At 43.9% G+C, this 22,516-nt stretch overlaps 1 protein-coding gene across 4 annotated transcripts in view; it reads right to left on the reverse strand.

Moving 5' to 3' along the window:
- The window catches only part of SLC22A23 (solute carrier family 22 member 23), a 120,805-nt gene that overhangs the window by 19,846 nt on the left and 78,443 nt on the right, over positions 1-22,516 (reverse strand). For 3 of the 4 annotated variants that reach the window (XR_011329117.1, XM_069808996.1, XM_069808995.1), the window contains exons 4-6: positions 16,647-16,815; positions 11,401-11,528; positions 4,861-4,950 (exon numbers count right to left, since the gene is read on the reverse strand). Coding sequence is in view for 3 of the 4 variants with exons in the window: in XM_069808996.1 (XP_069665097.1) it covers positions 4,861-4,950; positions 11,401-11,528; positions 16,647-16,815 (387 nt within the window). In the remaining variant the exon portion in view is untranslated. The remainder of the gene's footprint in view (positions 1-4,860; positions 4,951-11,400; positions 11,529-16,646; positions 16,816-22,516) is intronic. The other variant, XM_069808997.1, reaches the window with a different exon arrangement.

Here is a 22,516-nt window from a genome sequence, read left to right on the forward strand (position 1 = left end):
TTACTTCCCAAATGTCACTAGATTAGAGCTTGAACACCTACCTAAGCGTACCAACAAAACCACTGTTTCCAAGCTACTGGATCAGTGAGGCAGTTACAAGGGCATGAAGTCCGGTAAAAACGGAAGAAGCTGTAGCTATAAAGAAGCATCACAAAAACGATGCACTCCGAGAGTACAGACTAGGACTGCTTTTTAGGGCAAAGACTTGTCCTGCTGCTTTCTAGACTGACTGGTTTAAAGGCGGCAGCGTGGTCCTGTTCTGAACCGTGCATGTGTTCCCTTTGTGCATACGCAATTAGCCCGCGTGTCCTCAGTTGTCCGCACTGGCCTGCCCCGACCTCTGCCTTACTCCACTGAATAGCAATCTCTTTAAGAGATGCAAGACAGGGAAAAACAAAAGCAAGCTGCAGGGGAAAAAAAATATGAGATAAATCACCTGAATTTACAAACAAAACAAAAGACACGTTTGTCTGCTCTTATTTGAAAATTGTATCATAAAAATAATAAATCAAAGAAACACTATTTATATGCAAATAGTTGAGCTATTCACTGTTCACAGGTCACTCCTGGTCTTCTGTCTAGACTAACTACAGGGAACGCTTCTGAGAAAAGCAGCAAAGGGTATTTTATATTAATGTTTGTACTTAAGCAGAAGATTGCCATACTACTTTCCTTACTACCTGATAACAGACATTTCTCCTAAATCTACATAGCATGAAGCTCACAAAAGCATAAAAACAGAGGTGGAGCAAAAGAGAAAATCGGTCAACTTAATATTTGTACTACAGGAGCACTCAGCAGGCTCAGCAATGGATCAGGGCTATATTAAAAAAATAAGCAATGAAAAAAGATGGTACCTAATCTCAAAGAGCAAGGTCAAAATGATTTTTGTAGCAAGATTCTGGAAAGGAGTAAGTGGGCATAAAATAATTCAGAACAACTGAAGCAGTTAGATAAAACATAGTTATGAAGCCTATAATTGAGCCCAAGCCAAACCTTCTACAATGAAAAAGTCAAAGAAAGCACTAGAAGCAGCACAAGGTTTTGAAAAGCTGTCCATGACTGTTTACTATTTCAGCTGAAGGGCAACAATGAAAATCACCACCCAAACAACACACATAGCACAGATTTCATGTGGACATAAGGGCTCACACTCAAACTGTCTAAGAATGACCAGATCTGGCCTGTCAAAGTAAAACATCTCCTCCTCTGTCAGCAGGAGACAGTCCTTGATACCATTTCTTCAGATTTTCTTAATTTGGGGTTTTTTTGTTTCTCAAAGTAGTTTTTACTTTTTTTTCTTTGGGCAGAGAAAGTAGATTTTATTGTCATTATGTGCTTTATTGAGCCACAACTTAATAAAATTAAGAGAAGCAACACTTAACTTGGTTACACTTCTCTTCGGAGCCAAACATCATTTTGCCCTCCGCTCCTGCTTTGTTCATACATTAGGGGTTGCTACAATCCACATGTTCTTTATTTATTGTCACGCATCCTTCTCATGTGCACCCAGGCCCCCTTTAACCTTTCGTATAAATCAGTCTTTCTGAACTAATTCTTGTCAGTGTTTTTCACTGAACTGCTGTTCTACCCTCAAGTAATGGATAGGCGGTGGGTTATGTGAACTGGCAAACACCTCCTCTGCTCAGCTGCAGCGAGGATCACACAGGAGGGAGATTTCACCCCTTCTCTACCCTGCCTCATGCAGCAGTCTCCCTTCAGCGGACCCTTGCTTCTGCTCTGATGGGGGTTATGCTGCATGGATACATAGCATTATTATATGAAAATGTCCCAGAGGAGATTCCAGATGTAGCTGCATTACAAGGATTAAAGAAAAAAAAAAAAAGAAAAAAGAAAGAAAAGAAAGAAAAAAAGAAAAAAAAAAGAAAAAAAAGAATCTGGCCTCAAATCTTATACCAAAGAATGCAAACAGCTCTGACTTTTTACTGAAAGCCTTCTAGCTCTGCCAGATGTTTACTCCTCCATCCCTCTATGACATGTTAAAACTCCAAATCTAAGTCACCTGCTTCAGATGAATGACTCTCCCCAAATCTCCAACAACATCTATCTTTCTGACTACTTTCTCCATCCCTTATTCCTATATATACCAGTCAGCCGTTCACCAAAAAAAACCCCCACTGCAAAAGGAATCATTTACAATAAGCAAAATATCATTCAGGTAACAACAAATAAGCTACGTGACTTGCAAAAAAGTCATCAACTACAGAACTGGCTCTCATTTAAGTGGCCTGCTGACTTTGGAGGCAGCCTGCTTGCATGAAAGGGCCTGCTCTGACTGTGATGGGCATCAGGAGAGCGGCAGGTCTTAGGCTGTCTGGACTTCAGAGGTCAACATTAAGATCTTAAAAGAGAAGTCAAGCCAATGCCTATTAAAAGCCTGTGGAAGCAAACTATTGCTCTCTCAGTTACTGGAATAACACCAGGAAAACTCTCCCTACCCCCAACCTATTCTTTGATTTTGCACTGAAGTCACCAGTTCAGAAGGAATTTGCATGGAACGTTTCAGTTCTGACTGATTTACCAGAAGGGAGAGTGTGGAAAATAAAAAATCATTTTATCTATTTACTCAGAGGCCCATTATGAGTTTTCCCATACTCCTGAGCCCACACACACTCTAGGCGTACTATTCAGGGGCTCAGTAGGAAAACTGTCAACAAGCTAACTCTTTATCTCAGTGGAAATTAAAACTATTCATAAGACACTAAAAGTCTCATGGGGAGGGGAACCCTACAAGCTTCCAGCTCCCAATGCTGCTGAATTCTCGTGGGATTCTCTGTGTTTCAGGAGCATGGCTTTCAAAATCAGAAAGTATCTTTAAAGCCTTCAAATGAAGTCACCCATCTCTGCATCACTTGGCAAAGACAAAATAGACAAAGCTCAAATCAAGCAGCCGAAAAAGGATGTCCAAAATGACAAGTGTCCTGTGGTGACGGACTTCTGCTGGATTTTTCTGGCTGCTAAACGATACTGTCAGTAGCTCTTTGAACATGAAAAGAGCTATGGAAGCCCAGCACAGATGCTCAATCAATCCGCAGAGCATGACAGCTCTGCAGCAGGAGGTAGACCAGTCTGAAATGCAGAGCTGAAGCAACCTACTCTCAGCCATACTGAGTTACTGGTACACAGGGTTATTTATACCTTCTAGGTTTTCTGTCTCCATGAATTCCCTTTGTGCTTACTTATTTATTTATTTTTATAGTGGAGGACTAGCAGCCTGATACATTGCGTTTTTGAAACGCCTAATAGTGAAGGAATATTGAAGGCTATCAAGTCACATACAGAAATTATGAGGTGGGTAAGGAGCTGACTGATGGGCAGACAGCAATAAGGGATAGAAAAATAGAAATCATAAGTGGATGGCAGGAGGTTAGTGGTGGGGTGACTCATCTTATTGTCAAAAAAAAAAAAAAAAGAAATCTTGTTTAATAACCTTGCTAGGGAGCTTGGCACAAACCTTAGGAATGTGCCAGTGAAGTCGGCTGGTGACAAAGTGAAGCACTGCCAGCGGTACAGCACAGAAATGGGACATTAGAGGGAACTGGGTGAGCTTAGGACCCTGTGTGGCAAAAGCAAGTAAAAACGCAAAATACAAGGTAAAATGGTTGGGGACTAATGGGAAATGTTTCTGCTGGAAGATAAGCTTTTAGCAAATATTGTGATGGACTTGGTTATATACTACTTGAACACAAGTGACTTATAAGGCACCAGTTTATTGTGTCCATGAGGTATTTGCAATTCAGACAATGGAATACTGGTGCTCTTTTATAATTTTGGTGACCAATATTTGAGAAACTAAAGCTTTGGCAAGCCTATTTATAAAAGGATAGGAGATAGAGGAGAACTTCAGCTCAGTAAGGGAACAGGGCTGCTGTCTGCTCACATAGCATGGGAAAAGAGAAAAAGAGATTTAAGATAAAGACAGTCAGAGACAGGAGCAAATGGTAAGGGAAGAAAGACAAAGAACCTGGACAGCTATAGTGTATTTGAATTGAATGCTAAAACATAACCCAGTACAAGAGCAATTTGGAGTCTGGAATGGCCTTCCAACAAAAGCATGGGACATAAATACTAACAGCATTTAAAACGAAGCTCATTTCATAAGAGCAACTGTATAACTCAAATACTGTAATAGCAAAGGACTGCTTGCAGTAATTTGTTTCAATCCTGTATTTCTAATCACGTTTAAAAAAAGATAGGAAAAGCTAGACGTAAGGTTGCCATTGCAATCATCAATTGCTCATATGCATTATGATACAGCACTTAATTAGATGATCGCACATTAGTTTTTCCCCCAGAATGCTCACTACAGTTAGCAAATGGGCAGCCATTAGTGATGTCTCTACCTTTCCCATTCAACATGTGCCCCTCAGCCTTATTATCCAAACCTCCCAGTGAGTACAAAATCACAGGTTTCCTCAGAGACATTCCTACAGTGCTGTCAGAATATTCATGTACTTCATAAATACCAACGAAATCATCTCCACCACCTTCTTGTAAGAGTAAGGACAAAGATTATTCCTGTTTTGCAGGCAGGGAGATAAAATATAAAGGAATTGTGTTCAGAATGAGAAAAATCATGCAGCCTTGTAGGTGCCAATATAAATGCTCCCAGCTTTCTGCAAATCAAACCCCAGAATTACATGCTAGAGACAGACACTGAAGAAATTATGATTAGTGACAGCACTGAAAGAGCCTGGTTCCAGGGAAATTTCCATCATGGTACAAGAACATCCCTGGCAGACACAGGGAACGAGTACAGCTCTTCAGGAGGCATTCAGCTTCATTTCCCCAAGACTGTCCTCTTTCCTTCTGCAACCCTCTGCCTCATTCACTACACACCTTCCAAATTCTGCAACAAATGAGGAACAGACAACAGCTTCATTCCCACAGCATCGTCCATCCTATGCACTGATTCGTCCATCCTATGCCCTGTGGAAAAAATAGGTCGTAATCATGTTATTAAAGGCTGTATCATCATGCCTTCATGCCAGGAGGCCAAGCAAGGGTTGCCCAGGCAACCTGACTTCTTGCATTTTCCAGAGCACGACTTGTCAATGTTTACAGTCCTCTAACATTACCAACATTAAAAAAAAAACCAACCAACCAAAAAACAACACAAAGAACACATCAAATGTCACTGTGTGTAGCCCTATCTGGGCCATCAGGAGACTTCAGATACCTACACATGCATTGCTGCTATCTAGCACCGGAGCTACGGAGGAAATCGCAGCAGGCAGGGCAGGTGAGTTGGGCAGTACGGAGGGGTGAAGCACACATTTTAGCAGTGGATTTCACAAGAGAAGAAAGCTGAGATTGAATCCGTGGCCTTGACAGCTTGTTCTGGAGGCAGGGGGAAGCAAATGATCGCAGCCCTTTTGGTCTCCATGCTCTAGCTTTCCTCTCCTCTTCCTCTACAGCCATCCCTTGTACCTTTGCCCCGCTAAGCCCCTCCAACTGTCGTTATTCTTTGCTCCCACAACTCTTTTCACTCTCTTACTTCCTCTCTTCTCTGTCCACTGGTCCCCACTTACTGCTCTCCACCTCCACCTGGTCCCCGAGGTCTCCTCTCCTGCCCCTCACATCCACATCCAGACTCCCCCGTCCTCTCTCTCCCCTCTTGGTGCACAGGGGCCGGGGCAGCACCAGGGCTCGCTGCCAGCCCTCCGCACGCGGTTCCTGCCCCGTAAAGCCGGCTCCTCCGGGAGGAAAAGCAGCACTGCGGCAAAGAGCCAGTGTGCCAGCCGGGCACAAAGCAGCTGCGACAGGCTGGAGCGTGGCCAGCGAGGGTCTGTGGAGGACTCAGCTAGTGAGAAAGAGTCATTCAAGCTTAAATAGAGGCTGACACCCCCCCCCCCTTTTTTTTTTAATTTTCTAGTGTATTTGGCTTTTCCCAGTGGCATCAAAAGGCCTCAGTAGAGTGCTCCCTTTCCCCCCTGTCCCCTCCAAACCCTGCTGCTGTCGGAGGTTACTATGGCCCTCACCAAGGATACAGTCAGGGCACGCACGGGCTCTCCTCTTCCATTCCTGTAGACCTAGCCAGCAGAAGAGGACTTGCAGTGATCAGTTTTATTCTTGTTACTCACTATTTATCATGTACTGCGTGTCCCTAAAGAGTTGCACAAACTCCATCAGTTCCTGCTCCTGGACAACAGGGAACCACCAGGAGAAACCCAGCCCCTCCTGAAAGCTGATTTAACATACAAGAGGGCAACAGAAATCACTGGCTGGTTTTGTGTGAGATGGAAATCTCTGTGGCTGACACACAGTCCTTTGTATGACTTAAAGGATGCCTTCAAGTAGCACCTTGAACTGTTTTAACTAAACTTCCCACATTTACCTGACTGCCCCCTGGGACTTGCACGGGATATTTAAGTTTGGCAATATTAAACAACCAAGAAACAAGATCTAGTAAAGGAACACATCTGGCAGGTTTGTATGTAGCAGCATCACATGGAGTTACCTGCATTACGGGACCAGGGAACTTGTTTTCTTTCTCTAGCTAATACACCCGGCTCTTCATCCACCACAAGCTTTAAAACAGTGGCGTAGTTGTAGGTGTGATCATCTAAGGGTATGAGTAAAGCTTTGTAGGGAGAGTTAATCTCTTCTATTAGGGAAAGAGATTGACTTTCAGACATAAGGCTTTTTCACCCTTCCCTCTGCTATTTACCCAATGAAAAAAGAAAAGCATGCAAGTACATAGATCCAAGCCTCAGGCTTAGGAAAAAAAAATAGCAAAACAAAACAGGGAACTAGCTTATTTATAAAAGAAAAGTCATGGAAGCATGTTGCTCAGTAGCAAGAAAGGTGAATGATAATTTTTTTTTTTTTCATTAAAAGGAAAGCCTCTGAAAACCACAGCTTTCCTAACTGCAATCCACACACATATGCACACACAATACTTGTCAGCACTGTAGCCCTTCTTCCTCTCCACAACATGTCCTGCACGCTAAAGTCTTTGCATCTATTTGAATGGTTGATCTTTGCTGGCCACTTTTGTAATTACATCAATATTATTTCTCTAAGCTTTGAAAGGACCCTTGGAAAGGAACAGCTATAACCTGTCTGTCTGCAGGAGCACTCCAATTTTCATCTAGAGATGAGCAAAAAGGAGGTTTTGTTATTCAGCCTGGTCAAGCAGTTATTTTTCTGTTACAGACCACCTGAAATGTCTCCCACCACAGGGAAAAAGAAGGAGAACCACACAAGGGGGAGTTTCCATGGAGGCATCAAGTCTGACACTCAGGGAACTCCTGGTACCCAAGTGGTGCCTTTCCCAGCACGGCCAAACACACCGGCAGGGCAGGGTGCTGGTGCAGGGGAGATCTGCTTGCAGCAGTTGACCTGTTCCAGCCAACAGACCCTTCGCCCCACACGAAGAAAAAACATGCATCTTACCAAAATAACGAAAGCCACCTCATGTTCAACACACCTTTAAAAGGTGGAAGGACTGTTGGTGCTTTCAGATTTCCAATTCCCCCAAACATTCTTTTCTCCTGTTCTTTAAACAGATCTCCATGCTTCCTTAGCTTTCTTTCACTCAGGTCAAAATGACTGCCCTGCAGCTGCACTGAAATATACATTTGTTTCTTGTTCCACAGGGGAACAGGGAAGAGATGGGGAAGTTTTTGGAGAAACTGGCAGTGAAAAACCTGTACTGAACTAATATTATCAAATATTTCATTTGCTCATGATTGAAGCTGACTTTTTGGGATAATGTTTTGAAATATTTGTCAATAAAACTCACCAAGCCTGTTTTACAAATGACATTTCAATATGCAGTTGGATAAAAACCATTCCCTTGATACAAAATTAAATTTTTCTTTCTAAAACAGCGTAAAGTCTTGAGCCAACTGGTGAAATTTTGAGACTCAAAACAATAGGGATGATTTAACCATGTCTAATTAGCACACCTAGATTTCTTAAGCATTAAAGAAGAAAATATGACCACATAAACCCAAAAATCTCTTTATGAAGGCTAATTATTCCTGCCAAAAATCACAAGGTGCACCAATCACTCAAAAATAAAGCCACTTAAAGCTGTCAAGGAGGCAGCTCTCCTTTGGTTTTGCAACCAACAACAGACACTACATTACACCCCTGGGGCAGGTTACTGAGAAGATAAGGGCAATGTTAATTTATAACACTCTGGACTCCTATCAACATCCCTTGTCTCACTTTAATTTGTTTGCCATGCATACTCTCTGGCTGGCTGAGCATTGCCCATCAACTGCCCATGCTGATTTTCTCCAGACATGGGTTGTTACCACAGCTGCCGGACCTTTCAGCTGCAGCTGGAGCACTGTCCAGACATTTAGTTGTTCTCTTTAGAGACATCTCCCAGAAGAGCACTGGCAAACTGCTCCCACCCTATGGACTGATTCAAAAACAGCAGACAAATTTTGCTTCCTTTTTTCCCACTCAATACGCGGGCCACCTCCCTGTGGAGCAAAGAGGCCTTATAGAAGGTTAGTGGCACTTTCCACTATGGGAGCGCAGCCAAATGGACCAGTAAAAGCTTTCAGCAGGCAATGGGAATGGTGTGATTCTTCAGAAAGGAAAATAAGCCTGTTCATTGCTTGGACAGCAATTAAAAATCACGTTTTCTTCCATCCCAGAAATACTTCACCCACTTGATTGCTACTTCTTTTTATTATGGAACTCGTATCAGCTGCCAAAATGGGTACACATGAAACTACTGTAACTCCTGCAGTTATCTGTTATACAGGATACACTAATTTGACTGGTACATATGAGTAAAATTACAGTGGGGTTACCAGCTGGAAGGGACTGCAAGTGAGCGGTTTAATTGTATTGGGAGTAATTCAATCACAGGAGGCTGTTACAACAATGCAGCGAGGAATAATAAACAGCAACACAATGGCCCCTAACTAGAGCAAAACAGTTTCCAGCCCTTTCAGATGGAAAACAAAGAATAAAACAAATCACAAACAAAACCCCCTCCACACAGATAGGAAAGCTCAACAATGGAGTCAAAGGGAAATAGGGGATATCTGCATCAGGCTCCATAGCATCCTTTCTGCCAGAGAAGTACCAGCTTTTTACTCATTCCTTGCTACAGCAACTATGGGTATGTGATTATAACACACAAAAGCAGAGAAATGCTTTCTTCTGCTTACTGACCCACTGGAGACACATGGCCTGTTTGATCACATTCTTCATTTGGGATTTCTACTTTTCTCCTGTGCCCACTCAGACCATCAACACTCCCATGCACCCAGAATGAGAGAGAAGGTCCTTCCTTCCAAAATTTTTAGTTAAGCTCATTTCATCCTTTTGATACTGCTTCTCTCTTACTTTCCCTACAGAAATGCAGCGTCCCTACAGAGCTGGGTCAGGAAAGCCTTAACATGTGGGGCTGTAGAGAGAGTTTAAAGAGAAAAAGCGAGAGAAGAAACAATAAAAAACTCCAGCAATATGCCCAACAAATCCAGCATCAACAAGGAGACAGAAATCACCATGTTCTGTATCACTTAAGTTTGCAAAGGGTGACGTACTGACAACTGCTATATCTAAAAGTATTTGCAGGCAGAGAATCCACAGCATCAAGATGTGTAATAACACCCTGTCTTCCACATGAAAGGGAGTCCCTCCTTAAACAGGAGCGTACCCCTACCACGAAACTGCTGGATAAAGTAATCAGTTGCGAATAATAGCCATAAAACCTTTTTGATACTTAGCATTCCTCCATGGACAATATCATTATACATGGCTTAAATAAATCCCTCTAGCACACAGTTGCATCTTTATCGTTTTCCTTAAAGGAAACTCAGGTAATTTATTTTTTCTTTCCCCTAAAATACATTTAATTTCACCTGCAAATTCAAGAAGCGGACTAACTGAGAAAAGCCAAATTTAGAGTTTGTTGGGAAACTCCAATTGTGAGACATTTTGTTGCCTCAGAGAGAGGTTTTCTCCAAGATCCATCATTTACTCTGGGGAAGATCTGCAAAAAGGGGGGGATGAAGGTCACTAGGTTAATGGCTGCTCATATACCCCTACGTTTTTCAGAACTTTACCAGAAAAATGGCATTTCCATTGCAAAGCCATGTTGTGTGCGACACAGATCCAGGACAGACACAATTACATGCAAACAAGCTAATTAACGCCAGACTGCCAACTGCACCAGAAATCACAGCAGTGACCTGGGTATGAACACCACAGACCCAAATCAGACTTTTTCGCCCCTCACTGATGAAGACTGCTTCATTCATTAGGCACTGATGTTAATGGTGACATTCTTTCTACTCTGGACGAAGTCTGTTCCAGTGCTGACTGATGCCTTTAGCACTGACTGATGGAAGCTACAGTTACCCCAGAGACATCTGACAGCGAGTACCAGCCAAGCGCAGGAGGCATCACCCCTACCCGTGGGCAGAGCTACTGGGTGAGGTCTTCCTGCAGCCCCTGGGGTCAGAGCAGGTAGGGTTTGAAAAAGTGGGGAAAAAAAAAAAAAGAAACATTTCCACTGTTTTCTGACTAGTGGGTAGTCTGATACAGATTGCAAGTGACAGTGCAAAATGGGTGTTTACGGGCACCGTCAGGCCTGTGAGAAGGAAGAGGGGAGCCTGAACCAAATCTGACAGGTGCACCAGTGAGATGAAGATCCAGAAACTTTTTGCCTTCGTTGTAATTAGAGCCACACACGCACACAGTCTCTTCTGCAAAGCACCCTGTGAGACAGGAGCACGGCTATTTCAGTGACAATCCTGATGACAAGAGGAGTCAGCTCTTTCTAAAGCATCAGTAATCCAAGAAACCAATAATTTAGACTCTCAACCAAAAACTGCACCCTACTGCTGCGGCTTGCAGGACCCCATCCCCAGAGCAGTGTCACTCAGAGGATGCAGGACAGGAAAGCAAAATGTCTCTTGGAGCAAGGCTTTAAAGAGAAACTGCAACGTGGTTTAGGTCTGCCACAGGGCTGGCACTTCAGAGTTGGGGGTTCAAGTGCTGCCGCTTCTCCAAACCAACAAAATAAGTGTTGCGTGATGGGCAGGATCCCAGCGAGCAGCTTCCTTAAAACACAGTTTCCAGAGGCACACAGGGCTGAAGGCGCACTCTGTAGCCATGGTAAAATTCTTCAAGAGATGTCTCTAAAGACATATGGCACTGCAAGATGAGACTATAATTACTAGGACTGTTCAACAGGCCAAGTAATTTTAAACACAGTGCTGGAGTTTGGAATTGTTTTTCAAGAAAAGCAAAATGAATGAATGAATGAATGAACAGGATGATTTTACAGGCAGTAAATGGATTATTTAATTCTGGGCAGCAATGCCATGGGCAGCCATTAGTGAAACGCAAGCAACTTCATCTGAATGGAGGGATTTGCGGTTGTCTGTCTGTCCTACTCACCGGGCACCACTCCTTTGATGTCACTTTCCGTGTTCACCCTGTTCTTGTGCGTGAACTGAAGGATCAGTTCCTTGGATGCCTCAAACTGCTGCGTAGCCATCAGCCACCGAAGGGACTCTGGGAAAATACTTCAAAGATGGAAAACACGTTAGGGTCGCTTCCAAGTTTCTATCAGAGGAAGAACTGATAGTGTTTAGCTGTTCACTTAACCGTTCGTGAGCTATGTAATTGTTTTCAAAAAGCAGAAGAATCACTTATGAAACAAATAAGAGGGAAAACAGATTCAGAATGTGTAAATTAATGACATTTTCTTTTACACTGATTCTCAAATGATATAGGAACGATCTTATCACCTAGAAATAGGACATATTAGAGTTTTATAACGTTGGAGGTGTTCTCCCCTTTAATACAATTTTGAGAGAACTGGGAGAAGGAGGCAGCACTGTCTGCAATAGACATTTGCTGCCAAGCAGGCAATGAATGAGGTATGCAGTTAGCACATGATAATTCAGACCAAAGAAGGAAAATAGCCGACAGAAGTGATTTGGATTCTCTTGTAAAGATGGAGAGAGGAAAGAGAAGAATTACTTTTTACGATTCTAATGGAACAGATTTTTTTAAACATGTCAAAAATCTTCTCCACATATGCAGACTTCAAGCCATTCTTTTATACAGGTCAGTATTGTGTATGCTCCAGGCAACATTCGGTTGTTGCTCTAAAAGCTTCCCCTAGCAAAACCAATATTGTGTTAGGTTAGTTGCCTTAAAAATATACACATGCACACAGAGTTACAAAATAAAAAAGTTTATTTTCCATCTGGTTGTTTCCTTCAAGTGCTGATATTCACCTGAGTCACTAGCTTAAGTGATCATTCTTCCTTTTTTTCAGATGAGTTTATTTTGATATAGAACTAAAAAAAAAAAATGTAAATCTTAAAACAAACAAACAAAACCTCCCATACTTCTATAGATATGAAAACTTTCAGATCTGACTCCAAGCATATTCTTCTTTCTTGTTTAGGCATCATTTTCAACTAATCTTCCAAAAGACATTTCTAAAAACAAATTTACCAACTACTTTTAACTTCAAATATATAATAAACCTCAAATTTCCTTCACAAAGCACTGATCTTTGCTGTGGATGCTGCCTCGGTTCTTATACTTTTAAGCAGTGGACCAGGCAATTGCACTGTTATGGTACTATCTTTTAAGGCTGATGCAATTTGGAAGACAGCCGAGAGAAACCTCCATCCTAGATAGAGAAAGTATTATTTTTTTTGAAGAAGAAGGAAAAAAGAGAGAATTCAGGCAGACTGCAATCCAAATGATATCAGGTAATAAAAATATATAACAGCTGTGATGACAGCCATTCAGCTTGACAGCTTATTTACTACCACTGGTGCTGCATGGATGCTTTGGCATATCCTTCTGCAGAAAGTCCTGTACTGCAAGTGCGTGTTTTGAAAAATTAACAATTCTTTGAATGCAAAATCTCCCCATGCTTGGCTCCAGAGAAGGGACAGCCTCAGCCACTAGTCTAAAAGCTGCACTTTTTGAACGGTCTGCTTCTAGGTCCCAAATGACAAGTCCTATGGGGAGCACCTGTTCCTAGGGAAGGAAGAAAGCCACAGGGACAGGCATCGCAGGGACCAACGCTGTCTCTGCCTTCCAGCTCCTACAGGTTCCTCAAACTGGAAGTGCTGAAGCCTCACATCTTTCAGCTGCTCCATTACTCAGTGCGAGCAGTGGGAGGTTCATTTAAGGATCTTTAAAAACTCCTGGGCTGCTTTGAGCCCAGGTTATCAGGCACAGCAAGGGGAAGAGCTGGCTGCCCCGTCTCTGTGCAAGTGCCTGAGCTCACCTGTGGAGTGTGGACCCTGCTCCAAGGGTCATTTGTACGCACCTACTCTTGCACCTCCTGCTGCCAAGCCACGCACCATCACAAACTCAAAAGCCAAAAAAACAACAACAACAACAAAAAAGCCAACCCCCTGGTCCCTGTGGACTTCTGCACAGAAATTTGGTCACTACCTTGTGCTTTATCACCTGGCACTGAACACTAATTGACCTTAGCTTTCTGCCAAGGGTGGACAATCGCCCAGATCACTGTGCCGAGCTGACTGTGGACACCTCGTCGATAACCTTCTACCTCCTCCATCAGTGAGGAAAGGACCAGCCTTTTGCAGTCGAAGAAAAGAACGGGGGGTGGGTGGGTAGAGGGAAATGTTTGTCTCCTGTTACACAGCTGCTACTTGGGAGAGGAGATGGACACTGGTAAAAAAGATCCTAAGCCTGAGAAATCCTAAGAGCAGAGAAGAATCCTGGACAGACAGAAAAAGGCCAGGCAGGTACCACACATAGCTGGAAGGAGAACCGTGATCCTGTCCAGATGCAGAGCAAACCCATGCCCATGGAAATTGTGTAGCGTGTCAATCTGGGGTCTGCTCCAGGGCAACAAGGCCAGTTATTACAACTTTGCATCTTGGTGAGGGTAAATCCTATCTAACAGCACCAGAAAAGAACTGGCCACCCCTTCCCAGTTCTTCAGTTTTGGTTAGAGTGAAGCAGGAGTTTATTTCATATTATGGATGCCTTTGCTGATGTTCATGGCATGGTTCTCTCAGGAGCTCCCTGTGTCCAAGGGAGAGGAAACAATGCCTCTGTATAACTGGAGCTCCCCTTCCCTCATGGCTCTAGCACACACAAACTTTGAAAGGAGCCTAACTTCTGTTAACTTATTTTTATACGCTTGTCACCAACCCCTGTGCTCACATCTGGCTTATATGGCTGCCTCCCCGCCCTTCCCGAACGACCTGAGAGCTCAGCAAAGGCATCTGCTTGATCTGCAAGTGTCCCAGCCCACCAGCCCACCCCTCCTAGACAAATCTGCTGCTTCCCCCTTTCTCCCCATCCATGCCCAGCTTCCCGATCCGCTCAGCCACCCACCTCCTGGGGATGGTATAGCCTGCCACGGGCACATGGCTGGGAGCAGAGCAAATCTATAGGTGGGAGAGGGTTTCGTCCCAGTCTGGAGGGGTAAACAGCTCTCTCACAGCAGGAGATGGAAGTAAAGAGAGGAAGGAGGAAGGAGGAGGCAGCGCAGGGGTTATCGCAGCATCTGTTATTGAACTCACTGCTTTGGGTACATGATGGGGAATTAACGAGCAGTGCCGTTTTCCAGTTCTTTTATTACAAATCAGTTAGTTTTCTCCCTTCATCTGTAACATATGCTGAGGGTCCATGCTCTGTTCCCCAACATAATGCTGGGGGAAGAGGGGAGAAAAGGAAAGAGGTAATAAAACGGTAGCACTTTCCAGAGAATATGCAACAGATGGAAGAGAAAAGCCTAAGAGAAAAGTGCATACTGTACTGACAGTATAATTAAACAGGCATCCTAACCAGAGTCCATTTCTGCAAATGCAAAAATCCTGGGCAATGCAAATCCTGTTACTTTGGCTATTACCACTATTTATCAAGCTGTCATATCACACATTATATAAGGGGGATCTATTTGTGTGGTCTGCCTGTCCCATCCAGCCAAAAAGTCACAAAGCGCTTGCAGATTAGGAAATAAATGTTAGCATTTCCTATTGCTTTCGATATCACCCAGGGACGACCTCTCAACAGGCATGTACGAGACCCTAACTCAGCCACCTGGAAGATGTGCTACCTCCAGAAGACTGCTGAGGGGTTACTGCTGTCCATGTCTGCTGTGTTCATTAGGAGCCTTCATACTATTGTACTGTCCTTCTGGACACAAATATCTATAAACATTATATTTGATATTGGGTTCTACCCAGTGGTGGATGTAAGGCATTTCAGCTGGTGGGCATCTCAACAGGAGGTGTTGGAGTAGACCTGCATGTGTTTGCATGTGTATAATGTATGGCAGGTTTGGGAGAATAGTATCGCACATTAATAAGAACACTCTTGGTTAGTCATCATCAAGATTGACACTGACAAGATAAGACTATTTAGATGTTATAAGTTGGAAAACAGGGGAAAAAAAAAGCCATTATCTTGAAAGGACTTGTAACTTTCTACTGTGTGCTTCATTTTGCCCTCAGCCCAAGCCATGGCATGTCTACCTTGGGTATAAGTAAAGAAATCCTCACTGAGGGCTACCACCACAAACAGAGCAGAACTCTGTAAGGCCTTCATGTATTAATAGAAAAATATATAAGTGTTAAAAATTCTTACATACTGTAACAAGTTTTTACATGTTGCAACTTGTCAGGCATTATAACTAGCAGCTCGGCCCCCCACGGTACAGAAACAACTTGGTCCTGCACAGTGCGGTGGCCTTTTTTCCTCATTTTTCTCAGTGTACAGCAACTAAATATTTTAGTCTTGTTAAAGTTATCTTTAAAACGAACGATCTAGCGTGTTCTTACTGTTATGGTTTTGTACAACACTGCTCTCATAAGCCTCCGTTGTGTTATGCCGCCACTGCGTGTCACTATTAAGACAGAACAACAAAGAAAGACTTTTTGGGAGGTTTATAAAGTCCTGGTGGGGATGGACCTGGCACCATCCCCGAGGTGAGAGCTGCCCTACTTCTCTCAGGATAGCCGTACCAACGCCACGGTGCAGCAGGCAGAGGAGTGGGAGCAGCCAGGAGGGAAGGATTCCTTGTGGGAACGATCCCAACCCACTGCCCGGCGCAGACCGGCCACCCAGGCTTCAACACAGCACGCGCTAATTTGGGCAAAATCGAGCAGGCAGTCTAGTTCAGGGCTGGCTACCTCATGCACACAAGACGTCCAAGTGCGCTTGTTCAAGAGCTGACACATGTTATTTTTAACCTAGCTTGGCTAACCCAGGCCAGAGAAACCAACAGTGACAGCTCAGAACCACAATACAGGTTTTAAGGGAAAATTTAGCTGTGCAGCCACAATCTGACAACAGCGAGGCTGAGACGCATCCTCTCAAGAATTGTTTTCATCTTTAAAGGGGAAGTGACAGCCAGAATAATAGCAAAGTACAACTTGCTGCTTAGCGAAAGAGGACCATCTCCTGAGTTTCCACCAAGTCGCAGCATGTAACCTATGTGAATGCTAGAGCAAATGATAAAGTTATTATTTCTTATTTCAAAGTCACATATTTGCAAAATGTGAATGGAAGAATAAAGGGAAAGGCTCATACATCTTGTGAAGCACACACACTTCCCGACAGTGAAGCACCTCCCAAGTCCAACATCAGGAGCTCATGTTGTCTTTGACCCGCCAGGAGGAAGAAATACTTACACCCAGTAAAGCAGCATCAGCAGGAAAGGACAGATGATGACCGCCTGGAGGACCTGCCAGTCCCTGCAGAGGGCAGCCAGCCCCGGCATGAGGAACTGCCCCGCCATTTCGATGAAGCTCGCCACCATGGTGATCATGAACCGGTGCCCTGGAGGACAGAGCTCTATCCCTGAAACACAGAGCACACGCGAACACGTTAGCCCCCCAGCAGCAAAGGCACCCACGGAGTACCTCTTCAGGAAACTTTCAGGGAGTTAATGTCCTTCAAGACCTTTGGCCAAAGTTATGCGCAATCACATAAATCTTGTTTCCTCCTGTATTTAGACTTCAAATACCCTAGCAGCTACAGAGAAGCCCATTAACAGCTGGCTGTGGCGCAAACACTGCAACTTCCATACGCTTACTGCATCTCCTGCAGACCTGCTGTATCCTCATTGTCAGCTTTCCTTCGGTCTCTGCCTAGAGAAGCATTTTACCAAATTGTAAGATACTTGTTTTTAAAAGGGAATGTAGGGTAAAAACACAATCCAGAGCTTTTGGGTCGAGCCTTTTCACACTTCTCGGAGACGCCGTGTGCCTTTCCAAGCAGTTTGCTGGGAGGCAGAAGAGCACAGCTCTCAGCAGGATACAGGCTCCCAGCTCATACGGGATGCCACCTGCCCACAGTTTAATATGCTACAACTCAGCCAGTTTCAAGCTGGATTTTGCTGAGTGGGTTGTTTCTGGGTTTGCTTTTTGTTTTCGCAATAGCTAATCTTGATCAACTTTCAAATGAGCCAGCTTTCCATCTGTCTTATCCTATCCTCCATCCTTCCTTTTGCTGTGGGACAATTTACTACCATCACTGTCATCATTGGTCATCTCAGCTGCCTTGTGACAAGTGAGTTCAGTAGATATAAGACTTCCTTAAACCCTGAATTCTGGCTACCTTTATTCAGTCCTCAGAAATGAAGATGAATTTATCAGAATCACAGCTTTAAAAAAAAACCCCCACAACATAGAAAAATCACAGAAAAAATAGCAGAAAAATTGGACTGCCTTGTGGAAAGATATTCGAACAATTTCTTCACCACTTAAGATTGCAATAGAAGTTCCTATTTCATATTTCCCATTTGCCCACATTCACTTCTATAGATTAATAATTAAGCACAATAAACCTGCCACAAATGTTGTGTAGTACTTATAGGCATGGTGATACAGAAACATAGGCTCATAAACATTCATGATGTGTTGCTGTCAAGTATTGTGGCTCTTCCTTGGGATGTTTCCTATGATTGTTTTAAATTAGAATTTAACGGTTGTTAAAATTGTAATTGAAAAGCTGTAAGATAATAGGAAGAGATGACAGCTGCTCCTTCATTCACTCTCTCATCTGTAGCTTGTTCAGCATTTATCTCTGTAACACAGATTTAAACTAGCTGACCAGGAACTAGCTTGTAGATCAAATGTAGGATTAAACACCATACTCCCCCCCCCCCCTTTCTTTTCATCCAATGACAAAAACTATCAATGGATTTTTGCCAATACAGAAGGAAAATGTATCTGTTGTGAGGCAGTCCAGATTTTCATTAGCTTAACCACAAACACAGCAGCTTTGGAAAAGAAAGGGGGAAAAAAACCCAACCTCAAAGACTCTCACTTGCTATAAAAGGCTTTTACATTTTAATTAGGAAAACAAGATTAGAACACAGAGCTTCTTATGACATTAATATGGTTTCATTCTTACTAATGAAGTATCCCAAGCCTAGGTGATTTTTTTATTCTATGCAAAGAGGTCACTTCTGTTTTATTTCTCTAATCTTCAAATATAAAGCGGTTCTGTTTGTTTTTCTAAACCTTAAAGTCACAGTTACTCACAATCCAATATTCCTTCATTAAGTACAAGGACGAGTTTTGTTGCTATAGAAACGGGAAGTCTGCATTAGATAGGTAAGGCTTTGGCATTTCAATTGCATTGCTTAGGTTAGTATCAGATTAAAAAAAAAATTAACTAAGAGAACAACTTTTACATGAAATCAGAAAGAGGTGTCCAAATAATAAAATTATATTTTATAAAGTCACTGGTGCATAGCACATAACTCCATATGCAGAAGTTATTCATTGTAAAGAAAGGAAATAACTTCAGAGATTATTTGGCATTTATTTTCTTTGGATTATCACACGCATACAATCAATTTTTGCCCTTTCCTCTAAAAAAGCTGGAGAAGGCAAAAAAATAATCCCTGCTGTAGCTGGGTGAGCATGACTTTCAAGTGACATCAGCAGGCGCTCTGTATATATGAAATATCACATCTCTGCTGAAACGTTCAACATATTAGGACAGCCTACTGACTTTCCAACATCTCTGGCATCAATTTTATATGACTAAAGACTCAGCACTGCAGTTTTTAGCAAGTATTTAGCAGTCAACCTTTTCCCACCCCTGCCGGCAAAGCCACCCACCGCAGCACCTCTGCCCCAGCACCAGCAAAGGCACCCAGGCATGAGGCCTCTACGGCTGCAACAATCTCCACCCAGTTTGCACAATAAATTACCAGCTCACATGAAATCACTACAAGGCAGAGAACAGCTTTATCCACCCGCGGCAAATCCAGCAGGAAAGCTCCAGCTCCCCCACTCAGTGAAAAGGTTTCCGCCTCAACTTCTTTGTGGAGCATGGAGAGTCACGTAAACTCTTGTCTTATACACTAATAATAGAAATTACCGTCAGTACCAAAGACTTCCAGATACATCTGTTTGCTCTACTTGGAAAATTTTGTGTGGGCAAGGAGACAGGTGTGGAAAGGATTCTGCTTCCTTGCCCAGCACTTCTACTCTAGGCAGCACAGGCAGAGCAGCAGATCCAACTCAGATGCCTAATTTCCCTAAGTCCCAGGCAAACGACTGTATGGGCAAGTTGAAACCTGTACACGGAGCAGTCCTGCAGTACTTGGGCAGTGAAATTAGACGTGCCCAGGACATGTGGGACAGACTTTCTCACCATCAGTAGATGCCCAGTAACAGTGGACACCACAAGCGCAGGAGCGGGACCCAGACAACCCCCGTGGCAGAACTGCTCCGCACACGCTGCAAGTACGACCCAGCCTGAAGGCAAGGGCTTCACCACACGCGGGGTGCAGACCTGGTGGTCCCTGTAGGCATCACTGACACGAGACACTGAACACACGAGGCTCATTGCACAGCACATGCCTCTGGCTGGGAAACACAGAAATAAGGTGTCGAAATCCTTTTGGACCATATCCTGTATGTCCTTCGTCTACAGAAATGACCAAATCGACGTTCAGCAGCCTCACAGCCCGTGAACCTGATGCAGGGAGAAGCGGTGTGAACTATGCCCCTTCTTAGAAGGGATTCAAGCATTTTTGGGGGCTGCTTCATGCACTCAAAGTAACCCCACTACTAACATGCACAATGCACAGAGACACGTTCTGCCATGGAAGGAACAGCTCTGGGGCCAGAGACGTTACTCCATGAGTCTGCATGCAGTGATTTGTATCAGAAATATTAAAACTGGTGATGAACTAAGGCAGAGCAGAAGTCTGTGCATGTGTATATGAGTGTATGTGTGTGTGAGAGCACGCAAGCAGGCACCAGAAGGGTGGGCAGAGCATGGGTTAAAGGAATGGCACAAGCCCGTTGTGCCAATCGCACCCTATCCATGATTTAATTCAAATAGCAAAAGGAGGAGGAACAACCTGACCTACAGATAACGTATCAAGAAGATGAGCAACAAGACTGGAGTCATAAAATATCAAGACTATGAGAAAAAAAAGAAGAGAACAGAAATTCATTAAGTTTGCCTGAGAATTATGAGGGATGAGAAAAAACAATGAAGCAAAAAATTGTAAACATCAAGTCCTAAAGGGTATGAAAAGCAACCCCAGACTGGTGTGTTGTTGCCTGCCAAGAACAACCTCAGGGACGTGAGGAGGACACAGCAGCCTCTGCCTCCTGTCCTCTGGGTCACACAAGTGACCCTGGCCAGACCACGTGGATGTATGCCTTGGTACTTGTGAGTGCACGGGTGTGAGCACATGCATGAATGAAATCCATGAGAAAGTGAGTGTGGTTGTGTAAAATATGCCTACTTAGAGAATTCGGAGAAATAAAATTAAAAATAACAACTTTGTCCTTCTATATAGTCTCTCACTGAGTTATTTAGAAACCCCATGGGAAATATTTTCAAGCATTAAAGGGAATAAGAACCACAGCAGCTATATTGGCTGCTCCTAATGACAAAGGCCAAGCTCAAGAAAAGGACTTTCGAACCAGCATTTTTGGTATACTAAGAGGACACATTTCAGAGCATCTCCCCCACTACTTCGTACATTGTCCTTTTTGCTTACCCCTAGCATTGCAGCAATGGCCCTACTTGACCCCTAAGAAAGCCACATGCACCGCTAGGATGGTTAGTTAAACTTTCTAGACACATGCTGAGGGAAAAGCCCCCTCTGAGGAGGGCTCTGTCCCCGACACTCCCCACACTTCCCTCTGGAGGCAGCCTTGGAGATGTCCTGGGCTCCCTTCCCTCACTGGTGCACTCCCCCTGGAGCAGGGGCAGCCCTTGCGTTTCAGAGGAGTTGAGCTTCACGACAGATGCTGGCCTGAGAAAAGCTGCCTCAGGTGGCATGAACCTACAGGGCTTTGAGCTTGGTCAGACTTTCTGACCATCTAACTTTAACGAGCAGGTTGTCGAGGTACGCTCTTGCACCTTAGGTGAATACAGAGTCCAGAGGTTTCAAACTTGTAGCATTTTCCAAACATGTCTAAAAAGCACGGTAAGTAATTTTTAGGACTAGGAAAAGTATGATCTGAAGGCAACATTGTCGCATACAAATCCTCATTTGATCCACGTTCCATGCTATGTGACAACAGCAGCAAGATAGAGCAAGATTGTCTTGACAGATCAAAACAAAGAAACAACTGAAAATGAGAAGTTCATCGCTGTTTCATAGGAGCCAGCCCACAGCATGCCACTGGAGTCAGATTGCGTAAGATCTCCCAGGCAGGTTTTGGAATACTGAAATTACTTTTCTTTAAAAGGGATTAATTTCCCCTCCCTCACTCCCCCCATGTTCCCCCTGCGTAGTCCTTTGGGACTCTCATTAGAAAGAAGGGAAAGCCTGAACAAGCCTTCACAGGGAAAAGCAGGTTCATTCCACAGAGCACGTGAAGCGCTGGGAGGCCCTTCGGCAAGCACATCGGCAGTTTTGCCCAAAAGAAGCTGTGTATAAACATCAGTGAATTAATTCACTACAGTTACTTGGTGCTTGAACTGGTGTGTGCCATTTACATCGCCTCATCTGGAAGTAGGTGAGCCTGGAAGAAACCAAGGAGCAGAGCAGAAAGGAAGATGTTTCTGGAGTCAGGCTGTAGGTGGATGAGGTATGGCACATCTCAGACCCACACACATCTTTGGAACATCTGCAGAGAGCCGTCAGTCCTGAAAGGTTTTACTTTTCTATGGTTTTCGGAAACCTAGAAACAGCTTGCCAAAGACAACAGAGCTCTAGATTATTCCACACCAAAATCAATTGTCCCCCCAACAGCTGCCCAAACAGGCTGGGATTTACAGAAAAGGACAGGACTCCATCACATATCTCTGCATGGTTATCAAAATTTAGGAAGATCCCAACACCACTGACAGTTCAGATGGGACGGTGCGGGAAAGTTAGAGAGCCCGCTCCGAGCAGGACCAGGGCACTCTTCCCACCGGTGCACCGCAGGAGCTGCATGGAACACAAGGACGGGCCGGGAGGGCTCACGGCTCTCCCCTGCCTGCTGCTCGACTGCGAGCACTCAGGCTCATCAGGATGTGTGCGAGGAGGGAGCTAACGAAGAGCCTCTGCAATGCCACGGGCTCAACCCCG

Source organism: Haliaeetus albicilla, chromosome 21, assembly GCF_947461875.1.
Source record: "Haliaeetus albicilla chromosome 21, bHalAlb1.1, whole genome shotgun sequence".
Classification (NCBI taxonomy): domain Eukaryota; kingdom Metazoa; phylum Chordata; class Aves; order Accipitriformes; family Accipitridae; genus Haliaeetus; species Haliaeetus albicilla.